General features: G+C 45.7%; 1 protein-coding gene across 10 annotated transcripts in view; it reads left to right on the top strand.

Annotated features, from left to right (window-relative positions):
- The window catches only part of DEK (DEK proto-oncogene), a 122,408-nt gene that overhangs the window by 46,809 nt on the left and 50,632 nt on the right, over positions 1-24,967 (top strand). For 9 of the 10 annotated variants that reach the window (XM_056521260.1, XM_056521255.1, XM_056521253.1 and 6 more), the window contains exon 3: positions 17,130-17,228. In XM_056521260.1, the coding sequence (XP_056377235.1) occupies positions 17,130-17,228 (99 nt within the window). Of the gene's footprint in view, positions 1-17,127; positions 17,229-24,967 lie in introns of all 10 variants that reach the window. The other variant, XM_056521261.1, reaches the window with a different exon arrangement.

The raw sequence follows: 24,967 nt of genomic DNA, 5'->3' as shown, positions 1-24,967 counted from the left end.
CCCCTCAGTAAAAAAAAAGTGCCCCTTGCCCCCTTTCTGTGGCCCCTTGGCACAGAAATCCCCAGGGATAGCTTTAGATTTAGGTAGGGACAGGTTAGGGTTAAAAAAAAAAGTATTTTTTTATTTATTTTTTTTTTAATTTTTTTTCGGCGTACCTCAGTGGGTGTCCGTGGGTCCGTAGCACCTTTAGCTGCGTGACCCCGGCCCTCCTGGGTCGCCGCGGTCTGCCCCCAGCCTTTTTTTTTTTTTTCTTTTTTCCCTAAGCGTGTGTGCGGACCCTCTTAGTTATAAAAGAGCGGTCCGCCACCATTTGTTAAAGCCCACCCGCCGCTGATCAGTCCCGTAGTACTGATCAGTGTTTTTTTTTTGTGGTGACGACGCTTTTTTACGTGTTTTCTAGCGCTTTTTTTGCACCCATAGGCGGTCCGTGCCACCAGTAGCAGGTGTGTACTGTGTGGCCGGACCTTACCTGTGTGTGCGGCGTGCCTCACCGCTGTCAGTGATGTATCACTGATGATCGTTTTTTTTTTTGTGGTAAAGGCACTTTTTTCGGTTAACGCGTATTTTTATTTTTTTTTGCACCCATTGGCGTTCCGTGCCACCAGTAGCAGGCGTGTACTGTGTGGACGGACCAAACCTGTGTGTGCAGCCTGTCCCACCGCTGTCAGTGATTTATCACTGATCAGCGTTTTTTTTTTTTTTTTTTTTTTGTTCAGGCGGGTGCATTTTTTTCCGGGTTAAGCGTTTTTTTATTTTATTTTTCGGGTTTTTTGTGTGGGGGTCTGAGTACAAGCCACCAGCCACTGTTCTGGGCTGAGTGGCCGGACCCCCCTCTGACTTCTGCGCCCCCTGCCGCCACAAGCGCTAATCAGTGCGCACACCACTGATTAGATAAACGCTTATTTTTTTGCGCAGGGTTTTTTTTGCGCTAGAAGTCCCCCTTATTTTTTTTTTAAAAGTCCCCTTTTTATTTTATATTTTTTTCTGTTAGGGCGGGTTAGGTTAGGTTAGGGCGGGTTAGGGAGGTAGTATCGCACCACACCACACGCAGCACACACACCAATAAAGTTTCCCCCCCCCACACACACACCCCCGTATCCCCATTAGAGTAGGGAAATGGCCCGCAGAGCATTTTCGGCGGAGGAGGCATATGCCATAATTGCCTCCGACACCGAGAGCGGCTCAGAGGACGATGAAGACCCCACCTTCCTTATTTCATCGTCCTCCTTATCATCTAGTTCAGATGATGAGCCACCAAGGCGGCGGAGCCGCAAACCTCCTCTGCCCTTGACCCTGTGCCCCATGCTAGTATGAGTCCCCCTGGTGCTCACACTAGTGAAGCCCCCCTGCCAAGGTCACTGGTACCTCGTACTGGAGAACTTGACTGGGCTGAGCCAGTGGACCACGAGCCCGTGATTCCTGAGTTTGTTGGCGACTCAGGAATCAAGATTAACATCGCCGGGTTCACTGAAAAGGACTTTTTCGGTCATTTTTTTCAGTGACGACTTTGTTAATCTAATGGTTACACAGACGAATCTGTACGCCCAACAGTTCGTCGCCGCTAACCCGGGCTCACTTTTAGCTAGACCCGGCGGCTGGACTCGAGTCGATGCAGCCGAAATGAGGACCTTTTGGGGCCTCGTGCTGCATATGGGTCTAGTTAAAAAACCCAGTGTCAGGCAATATTGGAGTGGAAGGGAGGTCGCTATTGATGAGTCGCTCATCAGCTTTAAGGGGAGACTCAGCTTCCGGCAATACATCCCTACCAAGCGAGCGCGGTATGGCGTGAAGATATATAAACTTTGCGAGAGTACCTCCGGGTACACTTGCAAGTTTATGGTGTATGAGGGACGAGATTCCTGCATTGAACCCCCAGATTGTTCCCCCACTCTGGGTGTTAGCGGGAAAATCGTTTGGGGCCTTTTGCACCCATTGCTAGATAAAGGTTATCACCTTTACGTGGATAACTTTTATACTAGTATCCCTCTCTTCACATCCCTCGCCGCCAGATCCACGCTCGCTTGTGGGACAGTCCGGAAGAATCAAAGAGGCCTTCCTTCCTATCCCCCGGGGTGAGTCCCGTGCCTTTTCCCATGAGAACCTGTTGTTGGTCCGGTATAAGGACAAGAGGGATGTCCTTATGCTCACCACAATTCATGGGAATAGCAGCACTCCTGTCCCTGTGCGAGGTACCGTGGGACCGGTCCTCAAGCCCGATTGTATTCTAGACTACAATCGGTATATGGGGGGAGTTGATCTTTCTGATCAAGTCCTCAAGCCATATAATGCCATGCGGAAAACAAAGATATGGTACAAAAAAGTTGCGGTCTACATGATACAGGTTGCCATGTACAACTCTTTTGTACTGTACAAGAACGCTGGCAACACAGGGACATACCTGGAGTTCCAAGAGGAAGTTCTAAAGGCCCTCATCTATGGTGACCGCCAAAAAGCGGGTCAGAGCACCTCTGGAACTTCAGGTCCCTGGATCGAAATGCAGAGTATGTCGCAAGAGGGGGATTCGGAAGGACACCACCACTCAATGCGACACTTGCCCCGATCATCCGGACCTCTGCATAGGCTGCTTCAGGGAGTATCACACTTCCATGGAGTACTAAATTTTCCGTCATTTGCCCTTATTTTCATTACCCACAATTCGACTCCAATGTACCAGTCCAGGGTACATTGTCTTCCAAATCTTCCAAAAAAAATAAAAAATTACAAAAAAAAAACCTTTTTCTGCATACCCCCAATATCTTTTTTTTTTTTTTTTTTTTTTTTTTTTTTCTCTTCCCCCTAAAAAATGGGTCATGGGACACAGAGTCAACAGCATTGGAGGTTTGCAGTTGCCTCAAATGCGCAACGCTCTCTCTCCCCACCTGACCGGGTTGCACATTTGAGGTAACAGAATAGGGACGGCCCCACACATCCCCTTCCCAGAATGATGATTCAGAGTATAGGGTTTGGGGCGGGCATCCTTTTTACTTTTGGCTGTACTCTGGGTCATCATTCTGGGAAAATAATTGGCATATCAGTTCTAAAATTGCAATTTTCTTCCCCCCCCCCATAGTACTCTTTATCCATTCCTGGAAAATAAATGAAGGGAACACCCGTCTGTTCCAAATCTCCACTTCACCCTATACACCTTCCCTAGGGGGTGTACTGTTTGTAATAATCTCACATGTGGGTGTTCCTTTCTTGTATTTTCCTCTGAATGTATGTAACTGTTAGGTCCGTAACAAACATCTGCCTCAAATGTGAAGAGTTCTCGCTGAGCTCTGTCGTATTTCCAGGCGACAATTCGGAGTCACATGTTAGTTGTTCCCAGAAAGATGAAGCAGAGCATAGGTTGAAAATTGCAATTTTCAAAAGCTACCCATCATCCATTCCTGGAAAATAAATATAGGAAACACCTGTGCATTAGATATGTCCTCTTTACCCCTATACCCATTCCTCAGGGCGGGTACTTTCTGTAATAGTGTCACATGTGGGTGCTTCATTTTTGTATTTTCCTCGGAATGTATGTAACCGTCAGCTACTGATATGCCATAGGCCACAAATACAAAGTGACCTCTATGACTTCTGAGCCTTGTTGTGCGCCCGTCCAGCACGTTACCCCATATGTGGATGTATTTCCATAGTCAGGAGAAAAAGCCCTCCAAAATGTGTAACCCAATTCCTCATATTACCCCTTGTGAAAATGTTAATTGGGTAACCCCAGCATTTTAGTGTAAAAAAATCTAATTTTTCAATTTAGGCCCACTTTTCAAAAAACCTGTGAGGTGTTATTTCCCACTGTACCCCTTGTTATGTTCATTGAGGGGTGTAGTTTGTAAAATGGTGTCACAAAAGTTTTTTTTTTTTTTTTTTTTTTTTTTTTTTTTTTGCTGTTGGGGGCTTTATAAATGCACATGACCCCCAACTTCAATTTCAACAAAATTTTCACTCCTTCCATTCTGAGCATTGCAGTGTGTCCACAGAGCAATTTACATCCACATATGGGGTATTTTTTTTCTCAGACGAAGTTGTTCTACAAATTTTGGGGGCCTTTTGCCCTATTACCCAATGTGAAAATGAAACATTTGGGGTAAAACTATCAATATAGTGCAAAAAAAAATCAAATTTTTCACTTTTATGGCCCACTGTTCAAAAAACCTGTGAGGTGTAAGAACTCACTGTAACACTGTTACGTTCCCCGAGGGGTCTAGTTTCCAAAATGTAATGCCATGTGTTTTTTTTGCTGTCCTGGCACCACAGGGGCTTCCTAAATGAGGCATGCCCCCAGAGCAAAATTTGCTTCCAAAAAGCCAAAATGTGACTCCTTCTCTTCTGAGACCTGTAGTGCGCCAACAGAGCACTTTTTACCCCCATATGGGGTGTTTTCTGAATCGGGAGAAATTGGGCTTCAAATTTTGGGGGGTATTTTCTGCTATTACCCTTTTCAAAAATGTAAAATTTTTGGGAAAACAAGCATTTTAGGTAAATTTTTTTTTGTTTTTTTACATTTGCAAAAGTCATGAAACCCCTGTGGGGTATTAAGGTTCACTTTACCCCTTGTTATGTTCCCCAAGGGGTCTAGTTTCCAAAATGGTATGCCATGTGTTTTTTTTTTTTTTTTTTTTGCTGGTTTGACACCCTAGGGGCTTCCTAAAAGTGACAAAAACCATTTCAGAAAAATGTTCTCTCCAAAATCCCCTTGTCGCTCCTTCGCTTCTGAGCCCTCTACTGCGCCCGCCGAACAATTAACATTTACATATGAGGTATGTGCTTACTCGAGAGAAATTGGGCTACAAATACAAGTAAAAATTTTCTCCTTTTACCTCTTGCAAAAATTCAAAAATTGGGTCTACAAGAAAATGCGAGTGTAACAAATGAAGATTTTGAATTTTCTCGTTCAGTTTGCTGCTATTCCTGTGAAACACCTAAAGGGTTAAAACACTGACTGAATGTCATTTTGAATACTTTGGGGGCTGTAGTTTTTATAATGGGGTCTTTTATGGGGTATTTCTAATATGAAGACCCTTCAAATCCACTTCAAACCTGAACTGGTCCCTGAAAAATAGCGAGTTTGAAAATTTTGTGAAAAATTGGAAAATTGCTGCTGAACTTTGAAGCCCTCTGGTGTCTTCCAAAAGTAAAAACTCATCAATTTTATGATGCAAACATAAAGTAGGCATATTGTATATGTGAATAATAAAAAAAAAAATATTTGGAATATCCATTTTCCTTACAAGCAGAGAGCTTCAAAGTTTGAAAAATGCCAAATTTTCTATTTTTTTCATGAAATTTTGGGATTTTTCACCAAGAAAGGATGCAAGTTACCACAAAATTTTACCACTGTGTTAAAGTAGAATATGTCACGAAAAAACAGTCTCGGAATCAGAATGACAACTAAAAGCATTCCAGAGTTATTAATGTTTAAAGTGACAGTGGTCAGATGTTCAAAAAACGCTCCGGTCCTTAAGGCCAAAATGGGCTTGGTCCTGAAGGGGTTAATCAGCATTTCTTTGTTTTTGATATACTCTTCTTCTGAGCTGCATATTCTCCTGACCCTTATAAACTGACTCTTGTGAATCCCTTTAAATGTTTGTGGTGCATGGCAGCTTTTTCTAGACAGCAAATTATTTCTATCTGCCTCTTTTTATTTTTTTTATTTTTTTTATAAAGAGTAGACACAAGTCTCGTCCCCTCCTTTATAAACTTCCACATCTAAAACCTAATTTTTGAATTATCAAGTGTGGCATCTTTACACAATTCTTCTTTCACTGCCATTAGCCCCTCATTTGTCTGGATATTCGTATATAAGCTTTTTATATCTAATGCACATAACCACATGGTTTCAGTAACTTGAACGTCCTCTATGCCATCCAAAAATTCATTTGTATCACGTAGACAGTTCTTCAGACTAGGGATCGACCGATATCGTTTTTTTTAGGGCCGATAGCCGATAACTTATACCGATATTCCGGTATAAGTTATCGGCTATTTAACCCCCTGCGACACCGCTGCAGATCATTGATTTAAAGCGGGCGCTTTAAATCAATGATCTGCAGTTGCTTTTGCGGGGCCATAGGCCGCCGCCGCCACCACCCGCTTCTCTCCCCTACCTGCCAGGGTGCTCCGGGCCATCCATCCATCGTTCCTGTAGTGTCCGGGGGCGTTCCAGGTGGAGGGTGGTCCGGTCCGGGCTGTCCTTCTTCTCCGGCGGTCATCTTCTCCACTCCGGGCAGGCTCCGGCCTAGTACGCTGCATAGACGTCGCTGCGCAGTGTCGCCCGTGCGCAGCGACGCACCCGACGTCACGGCGTAGCGGCGTCTATGCAGCGTACTAGGCCGGAGCCTGCCCGGAGTGGAGAAGATGACCGCCGGAGAAGAAGGACAGCCCGGACCGGACCACCCTCCACCTGGAACGCCCCCGGACACTACATGAAGGAAGGATGGCCTGGACCACCCCCATTACGGGTAAGTTTAATTTTTTTTATTCACTCGGAGGGTGGGGGAGGGGCCCGACCGGTATAGCGGTATGGGGAAAAATCCATACCGGTATACCGCCTAGCATCACGGTGGGGGGTGCGGCGGGTCGAGGGGGTGGCGGTCGCGGTGCAGGGGGGCGGGGCATTATCGGCTTATCGGCAAGATAATTGCCGATATCGATAATGCCCAAAATCGTGATTATAGGCCGATAATATCGGCCATACCGATAATCGGTCGATCACTACTTCAGACATTGCACATTTTTCTGCAAAAAACTATCAACATATACCGCCAGTGGATAAAGAATGGAGTCTACCCGGGGGAGACTCCATATCTTTATGGACCTTGGGCAGCAAATACATAATGGGCGAACATGGGTATTATTGATGCAAATATACATTGTGCATTGATTAATAATTACCCATCTCTAAAGCTTCTTCAAGCTAATTCTGAATATAGAAGTAGGATCCCCTTAACTTTCTATTTACTTTCTCTTCCTGCAGTTTTTTGAGCCATATATATATATATATATATATAATATGCACACATTTGTTTGTCCCATAAAACTGACTCCCCCTCTCCCTTTATCTGCTTTCTTTATTACTACCCGATCTTCTTTAATTAGATATTGTAAGAGCTCTTTGTTTCTAAAAGTGTTAAATTAGAGGGAGATATAGAACTTACTTTATCCAATTTCTCATTTATTACAGCTTTCTGGAAGCTTTCCATTAGTGGGCAGTTCACATTGGAATCAAACTGACTGCGTTCTCTCAGAGACAGAGGAATTTAATTCGATATATCTCTTCCTGTTTTATTCACATTGTAGAAAAACATCTTCAACCTTATACTTCTACAAAATTTAAAAAATTTAATTTTTAAGTCAAATTTATCAAGTTCATACGTAGGAACAAATCCTAACCCTTTATTAACCCCTTAAGGACACATGACGTTCTCATACGTCTCCATTTCCGAGTCCTTAAGGACACATAACGTATGAGAACGTCATGTGTTTTACCGGCCCCCCGCAACCATCTGGAGCGGAGCCGGTGCCCGATGCCTGCTGAAATCGTTCAGCAGGCATCGGGGCATATCGCCCAGGGGGGTCATTATGACCCCCCATGTCGGCGATGGCCGCAGATCGCTGGACAATTCAGTACAGCGATCTGCGGCGGATTCCGGGTCAATGGGGTCTCCAGTGACCCGATGACCCGGAATTACTGGCTGATCGGGGCCGTCAGAGACGGCCCCGAACAGCCAGACCCAGCAGGGTTGAGGTGGCACTGGTGCCACCTCACGATCGCCCTGATTCGTCGGCCGGTAATCCAATCAGGGCGCCTGCTGCGGATGTCACTCCCGCAACCCGCTCCGCCCCTCTTCCGGAGGACGTGAGCGGGTGCAGGACGTGCACCCCAGGTGCTGGGGACCCCGATCCCCGGCGTCAATGTTGGGATCGGGGCCCCAGGAGCAGCGGCGGCGACGACGAGGGGCTGACCTGTGTGGCGAGGATCGTTGGAGGTGAGTGACAGCCTCCTGCTGTTGCTTAGCAACAGCTCCCAGCATGCAAAAAGGGCATGCTGGGAGCTGTAGTTATGCAACAGCAGGAGGCAGACCACCACAACTCCCAGCATTCCCTTATGGGCATGCTGGGACTTGTAGTTTTGCAACAGCTGGAGGTACATTCTTTCTATGGAAAAGTGTACCTTCAGCTGTTGTATAACTACAACTCCCAGCTTGCACAATCAGCTAAAGTGCATGCTGGGAGTTGTAGTGGTGCATCTGGTGGTTGCATAACTACAACTCCCAGCATGCCCGTTGGCTGTCGGTGACTGCTGAGAGTTGTAGTTTTGCAACAGCTGAAGGCACACTGAGTTAAGTAGCAAACCAGTGTGTCTCCAGCTGTTGCATAACTACAATCCCCAGCCAAAGTAGTATGCCTCCAGCTGTTGCATAACTACAACACCCAGCATGCCCTTCCGCTGTCCTTACATGCTGGGGGTTGTAGCTTTTGCAACAGCTGAAGGCACACTGGTTGCAAAACACTGGGTTTGTTACCAAACTCTGTGTTTCACAACCAGTGTGCCTCCAGCTGTTGCAAAACTACAACTCCCAGCATGCACTGATAGACCGTACATGCTGGGAGTTGTAGTTTTGCAACAGCTGGATGTTCCCCCCCCCCCCCCCAATGTGAATGTACAGGGTACACTCACATGGGCGGAGGATTACAGTAAGTATCCGGCTGCAAGTTTGAGGTGCGGCAAAATTTCTGCCGCAGCTCAAACTGCCAGCGAGAAACTACTGTGAACCCCCCCGCCCGTGCGACTGTACCCTAAAAACACTACACTAACACACAATAAAATAAAAAGTAAAAAACACTACATATACACATACCCCTATACAGCCCCCCTCCCCAATAAAAATGAAAAACGTCTGGTACGCCACTGTTTCCAAAACGGAGCCTCCAGCTGTTGCAAAACAACTACTCCCAGTATTGCCAGATAGCCATTGCCTGTCTAGGCATGCTGGGAGTTTTACAACAGCTGGAGGCACCCTGTTTGGGAATCACTGGCGTAGAATATCCCTATGTCCACCCCTATGCAAGTCCCTAATTTAGGCCTCAAATGCGCATGGCGCTCTCACTTTGGAGCCCTGTCGTATTTCAAGGCAACAGTTTAGGGCCACATATGGGGTATCGCCGTACTCGGGAGAAATTGCCTAACAAATTTTGGGGGGTATTTTCTGCTATTACCCTTTTAAAAAATGTAAAATTTTTGGGGAAACAAGCATTTTAGGTAAAAAAAAAATATCTTCTTTTACATATGCAAAAGTCGTGAAACACCTGTAGGGTATTAAGGTTCAAATTACCCCTTGTTACGTTCCCCGAGGGGGTCTAGTTTCCAAAATGGTATGCCATGTGTTTTTTTTTTTTGCTGTCCTGGCACCATAGGGGCTTCCTAAATGCGGCATGCCCCCAGAGCAAAATTCGCTTTCAAAAAGCCAAATGTGACTCCTTCTCTTCTGAGACCTGTAGTGCGCCAGCAGAGCACTTTTCACCCCCATATGGGGTGTTTTCTGAATCGGGAGAAATTGGGCTTCAAATTTTGGGGGGTATTTTCTGCTATTACCCTTTTTAAAATTGTAAAATTTTTGGGAAACCAAGCATTTTAGGTTAAAAAAAATATATATATTTTTTACATATGCAAAAGTCGTGAATCACCTGTGGGGTATTAAGGTTCACTTTACCCCTTGTTATGTTCCCCGAGGGGTCTAGTTTCCAAAATGGTATGCCATGTGGTTTTTTTTTTTGCTGTCCTGGCACCATAGGGGCTTCCTAAATGCGGCATGCCCCCCAAAAACCATTTGTCGCTCCTTCCCTTCTGAGCCCTCTACTGCGCCCGCCGAACAATTAACATAGACATATGAGGTATGTGCTTACTCGAGAGAAATTGGGTTTCAAGTACAAGTAAAAATTTTCTCCTTTTTACCCCTTGCAAAAATTCAAAAATTGGGTCTACAAGAACATGCGAGTGTAAAAAAATTAAGATTTTGAATTTTCTCCTTCACTTTGCTGCTATTCCTGTGAAACACCTAAAGGGTTAATACACTTACTGAATGTCATTTTGAATACTTTGGGGGGTGTAGTTTTTATAATGGGGTCTTTTATGGGGTATTTCTAATATGAAGACCCTTCAAATCCACTTCAAAACTGAGCTGGTCCCTGAAAAATAGTGAGTTTGAAAATTTTGTGAAAAATTTCAAAATTGCTGCTGAACTTTGAAGCCCTCTGGTGTCTTCCAAAAGTAAAAACTCATAAATTTTATGATGCAAACATAAAGTAGACATATTGTATATGTGAACCCAAAAAAAATTGCTTTTAAGGAAAATGGATATTCAAAATATGAGAGCTTCAAAGTTAGAAAAATGCAAAATTTTCATTTTTTTCATCAAATTTTGGGATTTTTCACCAAGAAAGGATGCAAGTTACCATAAAATTTTACCACTAAGTTAAAGTAGAATATGTCACGAAAAAACAATCTCTGAATCAGAATGATAACTAAAAGCATTCCAGAGTTATTAATGTTTAAAGTGACAGTGGTCAGAATTGCAAAAAACGCTCCGGTCCTTAAGGTATAAAATGGCCTGGTCCTTAAGGGGTCAATTACCTCTATTTGGCTTTTAGATAATTCTATTGTAGATATATTAACTATGAGTTCACCTCCATGAGCTCCTGTTTCTTTTTTGCAATCCTTGTTTTCCTTTCTACTACTACTTGGACCTGACCTTTATTTTTATTTTTTTCTCTGATTTTCCTTTTTGATACACTCCTAAAAAATCTTTCTTATTCCTCTGTCCTTGTGTAGGTTGGTTCTTATCGACCGAGCTGGTCTCTCTTTCAGATGTATAGTTGTCACTTGATGATATTCTGGAGCTACTAGGTTGATTTTTTTTTTTTTTATATATATTTTTTTTATATATATTTATATATTTTTCTTCCTCCTCTCCCTTCTGGCTTTGCGTCTTTCCTCAGCTCATGTGTATACATGACCCAGTTGGTAGTCTCGAGTGTCTCTTTCGAATTTATTTAATTTAGTTTGCAAAATTAGCCCCTTAAGGACCAGGCCATTTTACACCTTAAGGACGCAGGACGTAAATGTACGTCCTGGTGCGGTGGTACTTAACGCACCAGGACATACATTTACGTTCTGTGCATAACCGCGGGCATCAGTGCGATGCCCGTGTCATGTGCGGCTGATCCCGGCTGCTGATCGCAGCCAGGGACCTGCCGGCAATGGTCGACGCTCGCGGCCGTCCGCCATTAACCCCTCAGGTGCCGGGATCAATACAGATCCCGGCATCTGCGGCAGTACGCAATTTCAATGAATAATCGGATCGCCCGCAGCGCTGCTGCGGGGATCCGATCATTCAGAGCGCCGCACGGAGGTCCCCTCACCTTCCGGCTCCCGGCGTCTTCTGCTCTGGTCTGAGATCGAGCAGACCAGAGCAGAAGATGACCGATAATACTGATCTGTTCTATGTCCTATACATAGAACAGATCAGTATTAGCAATCATGGTATTGCTATGAATAGTCCCCCTATGGGCACTATTCAAGTGTAAAAAAAAAAAGTGAAAAATCCCCTCCCCCCAATAAAGTAAAACGTTAGTTTTTTCCTATTTTACCCCCAAAAAGCGTAAAAAATAAATTTTATAGACATATTTGGTATCGCCGCGTGCGTAAATGTCCGAACTATTAAAATAAAATAATGATCCCGTACGGTGAACGGCGTGAACGTAAAAAAAAAGTCCAAAATTGCTACTTTTTTAATACATTTTATTAAAAAAATTTATAAAAAATGTATTAAGTTTTTTATATGTAACATAGTGGTAAAATTTTATGGTAACTTGTATCCTTTCTTGGTGAAAAATCACCAAATTTGATGAAAAAAATGAAAATTTTGCATTTTTCTAACTTTGAAGCTCTCTGCTTGTAAGGAAAATGGATATTCAAAATAAAAGAAACTTTTGGTTCATATATACAATATGTCTACTTTATGTTTGCATCATAAAATTTATGAGTTTTTACTTTTGGAAGACACCAGAGAGCTTCAAAGTTCAGCAGCAATTTTGAATTTTTTCACAAAATATTTTTTTTCACATATTAGAAATACCCCATAAAAGACCCCATTATAAAAACTACACCCCCAAAGTATTCAAAATGACATTCAGTAAGTGTATTAACCCTTTAGGTGTTTCACAGGAATAGCAGCAAAGTGAAGGAGAAAATTCTAAATCTTCATTTTTTTACACTCGCATGTTCTTGTAGACCCAATTTTTGAATTTGCAAGGGGTAAAAAGGAGAAAATTTTTACTTGTATTTGAAACCCAATTTCTCTCGAGTAAGCACATACCTCATATGTCTATGTTAATTGTTCGGCGGGCGCAGTAGAGGGCTCAGAAGGGAAGGAGTGACAAATGGTTTTTGGGGGGCATGTCACCTATGGTGCCAGGACAGCAAAAAAAAAAACACATGGCATACCATTTTGGAAACTAGACCCCTCGGGGAACGTAACAAGGGGTAAAGTGAACCTTAATACCCCACAGGTGATTCACGACTTTCGCATATGTTAAAAAAAAAAAAAAAAAAAAAATTTAACATTTTTAAAAAGGATAATAGCAGAAAATATCCCCCAAAATTTGTAACACAATTTCTCCCGAGTACGACGATACCCCGTATGTGACCCTAAACTGTTGCCTTGAAAGACGACAGGGCTCCAAAGTGAGAGTGCCATGCGCATTTGAGGCCTAAATTAGGGACTTGCTTAGGGGTGGACATAGGGGTATTCTACGCCAGTGATTCCCAAACAGGGTGCCTCCAGCTGTTGTAAAACTCCCTGCATGCCTAAACAGTCAGTGGCTATCTGGCAATACTGGGAGTAGTTGTATTGCAACAGCTGGAGGCTCCGTTTTGGAAACAGTGGCGTACCAGACGTTTTTCATTTTTATTGGGGAGGGGGGCTGTGTAGGGGTATGTGTATATGTAGTGTTTTTTACTTTTTATTTTATTTTTTTGTTAGTGTAGTGTTTTTAGGGTACGGTCGCACGGGCGGGGGTTCACAGTAGTTTCTCGCTTGCAGTTTGAGCTGCGGCAGAAAATTTGCCGCACCTCAAACTTGCAGCCGGATACTTACTGTAAACCTCCGCCCATGTGAGTGTACCCTGTACATTCACATTGGGGGGGAGAAACATCCAGCTGTTGCAAAACTACAACTCCCAGCATGTACGGTCTATCAGTGCATGCTGGGAGTTGTAGTTTTGCAACAGCTGGAGGCACACTGGTTGTGAAACACCGAGTTTGGTAACAAACTCAGTGTTTTGCAACCAGTGTGCCTTCAGCTGTTGCAAAAGCTACAACCCCCAGCACGTACAGACAGTGGAAGGGCATGCTGGGTCTTGTAGTTAGGCAACAGCTGGAGGCATACTACTTTGGCTGGGGATTGTAGTTATTAGGGGTGTGAATCGCCAATAATTTGGCGATTCGATTCGAATCGCGATACCAGGGTGGCGATTCGATATATCGCGATATTCCCTATTAAAAGCTTGGGAAAACTTATTCTAGCTGAGAAAGAACAAGATCCCGCGAGAGTTGTCCTGTGAGTGCGTACGTTCTCCTTCCTGTTTGTTCTGAGTCTGTAGTCTCGCGGTAGCAGCCTGCGAGTGGGACAGAGCAGATAACAGGTACACTGCTAACTAGTGGTCAGGAGTTTAAGTGTTATAAAAAAAATTAGACAGACAAATAGGACTGTGACTCAGTGAGTGAAAAACAGTAAATGTTAATTATAATAATTTATTAAAAAAATCGATTCTTAGAATTTTAAAATCGATTCAGTATTGCGGAACAAAAAATCGCGATAATCGCGCGAATCGATTTTTTTTCTTACATCCCTAGTAATTATGCAAGACACACTGGTTTGCTACTTAACTGTGTGCCTTCAGCTGTTGCAAAACTACAACTCTCAGAAGTCACCGACGGCCAACAAACGTGCTGGGAGTTGTAGTTATGCAACCAGCAGATGCACCACTACAACTCCCAGCATGCACTTTAGCTGATTGTGCAAGCTGGGAGTTGTAGTTATAAAACAGCTGAAGGTACACTCTTCCATAGAAAAAATGTGTCTCCAGCTGTTGCAAAACTAGAAGTCCCAGCATGCCCATAAGGGAATGCTGGGAGTTGTGGTGGTCTGCCTCCTGCTGTTGCATAACTACAGCTCCCAGCATGCCCTTTTTGCATGCTGGGAGCTGTTGCTAAGCAACAGCAGGAGGCTGTCACTCACCACCTGCTGCTGCTCCACGCCGCATCAGGTCAGTCCCTCGCCGCCGCTGCTCCTGGGGCCCCGATCCCAACATTAACGCCGGGGATCGGGGTCCCCAGCACCTGGGGTGCACATCCCGCTCACGTCCTCCGGAACAGGGGCTGAGCGGGTTGCGGGAGTGACCCCCGCAGCAGGCTCCTTGATTGGTCGGCCGGTAAACCGGCCGATGAATCGGGGCGATTGTGAGGTGGCACCAGTGCCACCTCACCCCTGCTGGCTATGGCTGATCGGGGCCGTCTCTGACTGCCCCGATCAGCCAGTAATACCGGGTCACTAGAGACCCGATTGACCCGAATTGTCCAGCAATCTGCGGCCATCGCCGACATGGGGGGGGCATAATGACCCCCCCTGGGCGATATGCCGCGATGCCTGCTGAACGATTTCAGCAGGCATCGGGCACTGGCTCCCCTCCGGCTAGCGGCTGGGGGGGCGGGAATGGACAGGACGTACTCCTACGTCCTCGGACCTTAAGGACTCGGAAACGGGGGCGTAGGAGTACGTCCATTGTCCTTAAGGGGTTAAAGACCTTAGTTTAGAAATTGTTTCTTCTAGTTCTTTTTGAGTTTTTTCCACCACATCAAGGGTTGATATCTTTTTGAAATCTTTCTCTAAAGCTTTGAAGCCCTGAAGCCCTTGCATAGCTGTCTGGAGGTGTTGCACTGTCAGGCACATGAGATCTAGGGAATGACTATTACAAAGTGCATACCACTTCTGTTGGTAATCGTGGTCAACAATGTGTAGTGCAGGTGTTAATGAACTTCTCAGACCCCGAGGGATTCGCTGTACTTTCAAGTACTCTGTGATTGTTGAAGCATGCAAGAGTAAACTGGCTTCTCTCCTTCAGTTTAAGCAACTTTTTTGCATGGTCAATCTTAATATTATCTTTCTGAGAGACCAGCTAACTCTGCAGATGCTAGTATACTGTTCCTTTCCCCTTCTGTGAAACTAAATGTGTCTGCATTTTTGTCAGTAATTTTAGAGATTGCATCAAAGGACATGTTCAACCTTAATTAAGGAAATGTCCAAAGTTCACAATAACGGTACTTAGGTGCTAGGGGGTAAGAGCACTGTAATGTCCAACAATATAAAATGAATATAAGGCACCTATTCACACCTTGGTCTGTATTTAGCGTTTACTGTGAGGGCTTTTCACTCACCAAATCAACATATGTATAAAGAACTGAACGCAACACATAATAAACTTCTTTTTCTTAATTTTCTTTAGTGAATAATTTAAATCCACAGTTACTCATTGCGACCTGTCTATTAATACAGGTACTACAGCTCCCAGCATGGAGCAGTGTACTCCATGTTGGGAGTAGTAGTGCCTGCAGTTAAAGGGAACCAATCATCAGATTTTACCCTATATAACGCTTGTCAAAGCGTTATATAGGGTAAAATCTTTATTTTCACCATTCCCGGGGGATGCTCCTGCCCCCAGGGATGGGGAAGATATGAAGTTATAAACTAGTCACCGCCGCCGTAAGTAGTCACCTGGGCGGGGAGCTCTTCTCATCTACTCCCGTTCTTCGGCCGGGAGCGACGCCCCCTCCGCTTGATTGATGGGCCGCGTCATTGTTCCGCTCACTGAACAGACGGAGCAGAGTGATGACGCGGCCCATCAATCAAGCGGAGGGGGCGTCTCTCCCGGCCGAAGAACGGGAGTAGTGGAGAAGATCTCCCCACCCAGGTGACTACTTACGGCGGCGGCGGTGACTAGTTTATAACTTCATATCTTCACCATCCCTGGGGGCAGGAGCGTCCCCCGGGAATGGTGAAAATAAAGATTTTACCCTATATAACGCTTTGCCAAGCGTTATACAGGGTAAAATCTGATGATTGGTTCCCTTTAAGGTCAGATCACAGCGGGTGTCACTCCTGATACCCGCTGCGAGCCTCTGGTATAAGCTATAGAAGCGGGTGGCAGCTGCTTTTGTCTGCTCCCCTGCCAGCATTATACTCCGCTGTGATAGACTCATATGTGCCGCTGAGAGCTGTGAGTGGCCAACACAATCCAGCCAATCACAGCTCTCAGCGGGAAATATGAATCTGTGAAGAGAACTTCACATCACAGCGGAGTAAAGTGCCAGGCAGTGGACCAGACAAGTGCGGCTGCCGCCCACCTCGATAACTTATACCAGAGGATCGCTGCGGTTGTCAGAAGTGACACCGGCTGCGATCTATTATTACAGGTACTACTACTCACATCATGGAACAGTCTGTTATATGCTTGGAGTAGTACTACCTAAAAAAAGAAAAAAACACAAGTAAAATACATTACTAATAAAGTTTTACAAAATTAATTATAAAAAATATATTTTTTTAATTGCTCCTTTCTACAGAGAGATTTTGTTTTATGCTTGCCCACACAAATTGATCCCTGTTTAAAAATTAATAAAAATTTTGTTCTAAAAAATATAAATTTCGTTAAATACAATTTTTTCCATCATAATTATTGTTTTTTTTCCCCCTCTTGGTAACCTACTTAATTAAAAAAAAAAAGTATCTCCACTTTTTTTGGATCGCTAATGTCCAAAAAATAATAAAAACTGCCTGCAAAAAACGCCAAAGTTAAAACCCTCATGGCGTTTTTCTTGCCATACTCTGAATTTGAGGTCGTTTTTGAAAACCAGCCTCTGAGCCCAAATGAGCTGAAAAAACGCCCTAAGGATAAAAAAATGCCAAAATGAAAAATGCCAAGTGGATCTGGCATTTTACAGTTCACTATTGACTTGCAGCTAAAATCTGGCCTGAGTGTTATAAATAATACAATGATTTTTATTTACCTAGAAAAGAGCCTTATTGTAGAGGGTAAAAGAGAAAAGAAGAAAGTGGAGAGATTGTGCTTTGAAGTGTCCGTTGTGAAAAAAGAACCAACCGTAACTGAAGGTAATGACCGTGTTTCCTTATTTAAATTTAAAATAATGTATACTGCTTCTTGTGTACATATTATTTTCTACTGTTCAGAGATGTTATTGGTTGTAGTTGACCATGAAAAACATTATTTATTTTATTTATTTTTAGTTTATCTCTGTACAGACATGGTCCTCATTCACATAAATCTCCCTTCCCATTGGGGCTCATAGTCTAAATTCCAAAGAAACCGATCAAGTTGTTTTTGGAACATGGGAGTACAGTAGAGTCCCCAGGGAAAACCCAGGGAAACATACAAACCTATTTAGTTTGACAAGCCACAGCTTACTGACATGAGAGAAACATACAGAGAAACACTTAGTCTTTTTGACACCAGTTTCCTGGTGTACTATATTGATTTGTGCAAGTGCTGTATTTTTGCCCCAAAATTTGTAACTAACACCCTATCATGTACTGCCCTGTTTTAGAAATTGTTGAAGGCAGAGGAGGCTCTTGGTTTAGCAAATTTACTAAAATTTGCACCAGAAAAATTGCATAAATTTATACCTGAAATTTACTGTACGCCATAGCTGGTGTCAATTTCATTCCGTTGTACACATGCAACATATTAAGAGATGTTCATCCCTTTAAAAATGTAGTATCAATTTTAGAGGAAGATAAACAATAACTGCCTTAGACCAAGTTTTAGACTACCTTTTAAGTGGCGCATGCCCCTTTTTATATACCAAAGTTACATCTGCTTTTTGCTAAGGCACATCCCTTATTTTTTTCGTCCAATAAAATTTGTGCAAGTTTTTTGCCTCTCCTCCCAGCAAAAATCCCCAAATAAAGCTTTTATTCCCCCACATGTTGCAAGCACTTGGTTTATAATTTTTTATAACCAGCTGGGAGAAGTCTATGCCAGTGGTCCTTAACCTGGGGTACAAGTACCCCCAGGGGGGTACTTGGAAGTTCTCTAGGGGGTACTTGAAGAAAAAAAATCAGTAATTGCAGCCACTGGTTACTTGTCTGGACCACTTTGAAAGAAATGGCAGGCTGACGTCACTGCACCAAGGAACAGAGCAGGAGGACAGCAAAGTGGAAGCGTGGGCACTGGGCTGCTGTGGGCAGTAACTACCATCAGCTTTGTTGCTCCACTGCCCCTGCAGACCGGGGACCTACTACTATGACCCATAGCAATAAGTCCCCAGACCAGAGGAGCAGCGGAGCACCAAAGCAGGACAGTATGGCGGCCTACAACTAAATATGGGGCAGTTTGGGGGCCTACTGCTATATTTGAGGATGCAAAGCTGGTACTATGTATGTGACAATAAACATGGGGAGTTTGTAAATAGGTGGGTATTGTACTGCAGAAAGAAGCCTAAAATGTTTGTTTGGCGGGTTCTGTGGAGAAGTCTAGTATGGGAGAAATCTTAATGGCGGTCTAGGCCAGATAGTGAAAAAAAGTAAGCCACTCCGGTTAAAGAAGTCACCTGTAAATCGGGGGACTGGGGAGATAGGGAGAGGAACATGGGGCCTAATATAGAGGAAAGTAAAGGATATGAATTATACTATAATCATTACAAAAGGTCTCTAATATGGGGGTATCATTTTTTTGAGAATTGGCTGTCAAGGGGTTGTGAACCAAAGTTCATTCTATCAATCTTTGTCCACTTCAATGCAATTCCATTGTGCCATCTCGCTTAGACACCCATGCCCCCAACTGATTAATACTCTTGATGTCCTGAAGTCATGCCAAAATTTTTTTCTCTATCTGCTCCATAGGGCGACACAGACCATGGGTGTATGCTGCTGTCACTAGGAGGCTTGACACTATGGCAACAAGAAAGAAAAGTCTGCTCCTCCCAGCAGGGTATACCCACCCACAGGCACCTGACGTAATCAGTTTTAGCTTAGTGTCTTAAGGAGGTGGACATGATCTGGAGTTCTCCCCAAACCAGGTCTCATATTTTTTATTTTCCTAGGATTAGGAGACGTTAGGAGACATTTTTTTTTTTCTGGTTTTCAGGTGGGGACTCGGGAACTGCGGCTCACTGTTTCCCCATTGCGATTGAGGGGGCACAGACATCGCGTTTATGTACTGTTAACCCCCTCTCGCCAACGCTCAGCGCCTGGGGTTGTACCTCATGGGTCCAGGTCCCCCTACCTCCCTGCTCGCCTCGCTCACACATGGTAGCCCGGCATGATGCAGGTGACAAAAGCTGGCTGAAGACTTCATTGGGAAGAATTCATGAGGTAAGTTCTTCTGATAAAGGTGAGTATTTTCCCCTTGTTTTCTTTAGGGAGGACTTTCAACATCTGGAGACCTCCAGTTTTTGGCCCACTCTTCTATATGGGGACTGTTGGGGCTGGCCAGGAGGGATTTCCCTCCTTTCCTTTATTGGGGGTTCTTTTAATATATCTGAGGCTGAGCAGGCACATGTATGTTTATTGTGTGTGGTGTTTTACAGTATTACCGCGGCTGCAAGAGGCAGCCGCGGCGCATATCTTTCTTTACGGGCGCTCGGCGCCCTTTCTTACTTTCGTTTTGGCAGCGCAGCTGCCGACATCTCGCCCACTCCCTCCCTTCCCCCGCTGACGCATATGCGCTCGGGGCCGGGAGCGGGCACAATTAGGGACCGGGCTGCATATCTTTCATTGCAGGCGCTCGGCGCCGTTCTTACTTTAGTTTTGGCAGCGCGGCTGCCGACAGTGTTTCGCCCGCCGACAGTGTCTCGCCATTAGGGACCGGGCTGTATATTACTTCGGCGTGCCGGTGCGCGTTGGCCGCCGAAGCCTGCATAGGGGCGCGAACTGCACCCCAATCATCGCTGTGTGCGCGCATAGGGGGTTATTGCAGGGCCAATCACAGAGCCCTTGTGTTTAGCACAGCCCCCTCTTCTTCGTCAGCCACAGTTCTCAATGGGCAAAAATGCTACCCACAGCAGCTGCCTTAGGGAGAGAATTGAGAGATGTGGTCCATGCCCAGAACTGTTCCTTTCTCCCAACAGATAACTAGCCCTTAGTTACTTATTACTCTTGTAAAGCTGTAACTCAAAAATTTCTGGTTCTACTGAACCCGGTGGGTTCGGCTGCCCCTCCAGCCTGGGTTTCCTCCCTCTCCCAGTCTATATCCGACTTGGCTCAGGTCTCCCGTTCTGTGGTGACTGCCTTGGAGAGGTCCTCCCTACACTGCCTGGCAGGCACGGGCGCTCCCCTCACAGGCATCGCCCCGTTACTCCAGCTTGTAGAAAGCGTCACTCCCCTAGAGGACGCTCCCATGGTTGCCGCTCTGGCTTTCCAGACCCACGTACCAGGTCAGACTCTCTCTCTTCCAGGGCCGCCTCACACGTTCCCATTCACCTGGAGAACTTGTGGATGAAGTTTCCGCTTTGGACTCTGGTTCACCAGCGGACAAGAAGAGGACCGCACGGATATGTTGGACATGGTGCCCTCATTGGTTTCGGCCATAAGAGACACCTTACAGCTAATGGACCCAGGAACTTCGGATGTGGCTCCAGAAGTCTCCTTTTTTCGTGCCCGACCGGCACCCAAGACCTTCAGCTCTCATGCTGAATTTTACGCCCTGCTGGTATCCTCCTGGAGGCACCCTGACAAGAATTTTCAGGAAACGAAGAAGGTTCAAGCACGGTATCCCTTCGCCAAGGACCTCATTGCTCGGTGGACCTCCTCTCCAACTGTGGATCTGACGGTCTCCCGCCTCTCTAAGGCACCTACCTGGCCGTTGGCTGATGCGGCCGCCTTCAAGGATCCAGTGGACATGAAGGTGGAGACTTTGGCAAACTTTGCCTTTGAGACAGCAGGATCTTCCTGCTTTTGCTTTGGCCTGGGGGTCAAGGGCCCTTTCAGTATGGTCTCCCATCTCCGCCAGGGTAGTCTTCAAAATCCCTCTGGAGGATTTATTTAATCTAGCTCTCCGATGCTCCACAGCTGGAGATTTTCTGTGTTATGCTTCCATGCGCAGCCACTGCTGCCTTTGCCACAAGCTACCTGGTAGCCACCGTCCCTCCATGTGGCTTAAAGCCTGGAATGTGGACGCCGCCTTCAGGAAGTGAGGCGACGGGCGGAAAAGAGTTATTTGTTACCACTGGATAAGGCTCACAGAACCGCTTTCCGTCGTAAGTCCTCCTTCGGGTTCTGCAGGCCTTTGGTGCCACCAAAGGGTACCAACAAAGGGTCCAGCCGGGCGCCTTCACGTGCCTGTCCCTCCCTGAGGTCGGCTGTCCGTTCCAGCTGTTTTGCGGCCCCATTAGAGACCTGTAGGCCTTCCTTGGTCTGAAGGGTCGCCCCCCACCCGCCGACCTTTCTTGGGTGGTTGGTCGCCTCTTACTCTTCTGGGACGCCTGGAAGACACACATTCAGGATCCAGCACTTTTTTTTTATCCAGGGAGTAATTGTCCCGGTTCTTTCAGCGGAACTTTTTCGAGGTTTAATCCAACCTCTTCATGGTCCCCAAGAAAGGAGTTTCTGTTCGCCCAATCTTTGGTTCTCGAGTATCTCAGCCAGCATCTTCTGCTTTCCCATCCCGAATGGAGTCTCTCCGTTAGGTGTTGACTTGGGGAATTTTCGTTCCTCGGTGGACATCAAGGATGCCTGCCTCCACATCTCATTGTTCCGGTCATCAGCGGTACCTGCTCTTTGCAGTGTCGGACGGTCCTTTTCTATTGTGGCTCTCCATTTCGGTCTGACCACTTCTCCACGGACCTTTACCAAAGTCCTGGTGCCTGTGATAGCCCTTTTACGGACAACAGTTTTTTCAGTGAATCCTTACTTGGACGACCTCCTGATCAGAGCTCCAGCCAGGGCCCAGATCCTGGAGAGTCTTAGTTTCAACCTCCAGACCTTGTCTCACTTCGGTTGGATGGTCAATCGGGAAAAGTCCAACCGCTCTCCTGGGGCTCCAGTTCGACGCGGCCTCTGCCCGCTTCGACTCAGACAACCAGTCGGCTGATTCTCTCTTATCAAGAGTCTGATGTCTTCGGCACCCTGCTCCAGTTTCCTTTCTCTTTTGCATGTATGTCCTGGGTCGGTTAGCGGCGGCCGTGCCATTTGCCCAGTTTCCTCACCGACCTCTTCAACTGGTGATTATCTTCCGGTGGGACAGGTCTCCATTGTCTCTCAACCGCAAGATCGTTCTCTCTCGACAGTCTTGTCGGTCCCTTCTATGGTGGCTTCGTTCCCCCCTGCTTTTTCGGGGGCGCTCCTTCCTGCCCCTCCCTGCCAGTCTGTCTCGCTGGGGAGGTGTTTTCAAGGACCGGCCGGTCTGGGGCCTTGGTCCCTCGAGAAGCCCTTTTCCCCTTCAACATGTTGGGGCCTAAAGAAATCCTTTCTTTGCTTGCTTCTTGGGAAATTCCCTTCTGGGCGGAACTCAGATTTCCGGCCATCTCAGCGCTCTTCATTCCGGGCATCTCTGGGATGTGGTCTTTCTCAGCCGGTCCTCAGCCGTCTAAGGCGAGTGGTCCCGACATCCGGAGGTGTTTTCAGTGATCTGCAACCTCTGGAGCGCTCCAGGCGTGGACCTCTGCACGTCCCGCCACAACCAAGCGTTTCTCTCTCTCTCTTGGTCGGGCTTTGCCCTAAAGTATCTGTTTCCTCCCCTTCCTCTCTTTTTGGGGTCCTGAGGAAACTCTCAGCAAAGGGCGTTCCTGCCATTCTCGTGGCCCAGACTGGCCCCGACGGGCGTGGTACTTCGTCGTGTTCATGCTCCTGAACTAACCTCTGCACCTTCCCTATCGTCCAGACCTCCTATATCAGGTCTCCTGTGCCGCGAGAAAATGTCCGTGGTGGCGACAAATCAGGAAGCTGCCGGCGTCCGTGGGACCAATCGGGAAGCAGTAGGAGGAGGCTTTCATCGCTGTGCAGGGTTGCCGCTGTGGGGAATGAATGGAGACGAGCCTCTTGAAGCAGATTGGCCATCCCTTCACCTCTCGCAGCAAGCGGCCAATCGGCTTCAAGAGGCTTGTCTCCATTCATTCCCCACAGCGGCAACCCTGCACAGTGATGACATCCTCCTCCTACTGCTTCCTGATTGGTCCCATGGACGCCGGCAGCTTCCTGATTTGTCGCCACCACGGACATTTTCTCGCGGTTCAGTTTGAACATCCAAATACTCCTGTAAAAGACTATACCAATGTTTTTTTTTTTTTTTTGTAATTTTTTAAAAATGTTTTATGTGGTTTTCATGCCCCTTCACTGAGTTTTATTATGTAGGTCTTTAATGCCCGGCCCTAACCTGGCCCCTGCATCTACCCCACATGACGTCACCAGCTCACCTGGTTTTGGCGCCATTCTTTCATGTATTTAAACACGTATACCTGTCACCTTACCATACAGCAACCACCTGCAATTGAAAAAGGGAGCTGTGACTCCCGAAACGCGTCTTGCTTTTATATTTATTTATTATTTTCTTTGATTTCTTATGCTGTAAGAATAAATTATTTTGCATCAATACCCACGACTTGGGTCCACGTCCACGTGGTCGTCTTTGCACTCTTTCTCAAGGTGCTACCAGATTCATACCTTCGCATCAGTTGATGCTACTCTGGGCTGTAAGATGTTGCAGACGGCAGTGGTCCAACCGTCCACCTGTCTGATTCCTTACCCACCCAAGGGATGGCTTTGGTACATCCCATGGTCTGTGTCCCCCAATGGAGCCGATAGAGAAAAGGAGATTTTTTTATTGTTACCGTAAAATCTCTTCCTCGGAGGATCCATTGGGGGAAACAGCTCCCACCCTTTTTTCTGGTATTCATATTTCAGTTATCTGTCTGAAGGTGTGTTCAGTTGCCTTTTCTTCTGATTGCTCGGACAGTTTGTGGTTTTTTTTCTTGACCTGTCGGTCTTCTCCTCCTATTGCTCTGGGACTAAAACTGATTACCTCAGGTGCCTGTGTGCGGGTATACCCTGCTGGGAGGAGCTGACTTTTCTTGTTGCCATAGTGTCAAGCCTCCTAGTGACAGCAGCATACACCCATGGTCTGTGTCCCCCAATGAATCCTTCGAGAGAGATATTTTACGGTAAGCATAAAAAAATCTCCTTTTTGTTAAACTCTGGTACATTACATCTACCAAACCCTTGTATTTTACATAGAATATTTATTCTCCTAGGGTGCATTTACACAGCACCAGTTCGCTGCAGAATTTTGGTGGAAATTCTGCAGCATATTTGCATGTATAGCCACAAGTGTGGATAAGGCTGAAGAGGTTGCATTGCTGTGGCTTCTTTACTGCATTTCTTCTGCGCAATGGTGATGGGACTCCTCTGTTTTCTCTTTCTCTCTCTTTCTCTCTTTCTCTTTCTCTCTTTCTCTTTCTCTCTTTCTCTCTTCTCTTTCTCGCTTCTCTTTCTCGCTTCTCTTTCTCGCTTCTCTTTCTCGCTTCTCTTTCTCGCTTCTCTTTCTCGCTTCTCTTTCTCGCTTCTCTTTCTCGCTTCTCTTTCTCGCTTCTCTTTCTCGCTTCTCTTTCTCGCTTCTCTTTCTCGCTTCTCTTTCTCGCTTCTCTTTCTCTCTTCTCTTTCTCTCTTCTCTTTCTCTCTCTCTTTCTCTCTTTCTTTCTCTCTTTCTTTCTCTTTCTCTCTCTTTCTTTCTCTCTCTTTTTCTTTCTCTTTCTTTCTTTCTCTCTTTCTTTCTTTCTCTCTCTTTCTCTCTCTCTTTCTCTCTCTCTTTCTCTCTCTCTTTCTCTCGGCTGATGGGACTCCTCTGTGCAAACGGAGAGCACAGAGAAGTGCTACCCACCCTCACTTAATGGACTTTGTCT

This window comes from Hyla sarda, chromosome 5 (genome assembly GCF_029499605.1).
Source record: "Hyla sarda isolate aHylSar1 chromosome 5, aHylSar1.hap1, whole genome shotgun sequence".
NCBI classification, from domain to species: Eukaryota; Metazoa; Chordata; class Amphibia; order Anura; family Hylidae; genus Hyla; species Hyla sarda.
The sequence above is the reverse complement of the archived record's forward strand: the minus strand, read 5'-3'. Positions and strand labels throughout refer to the sequence as shown.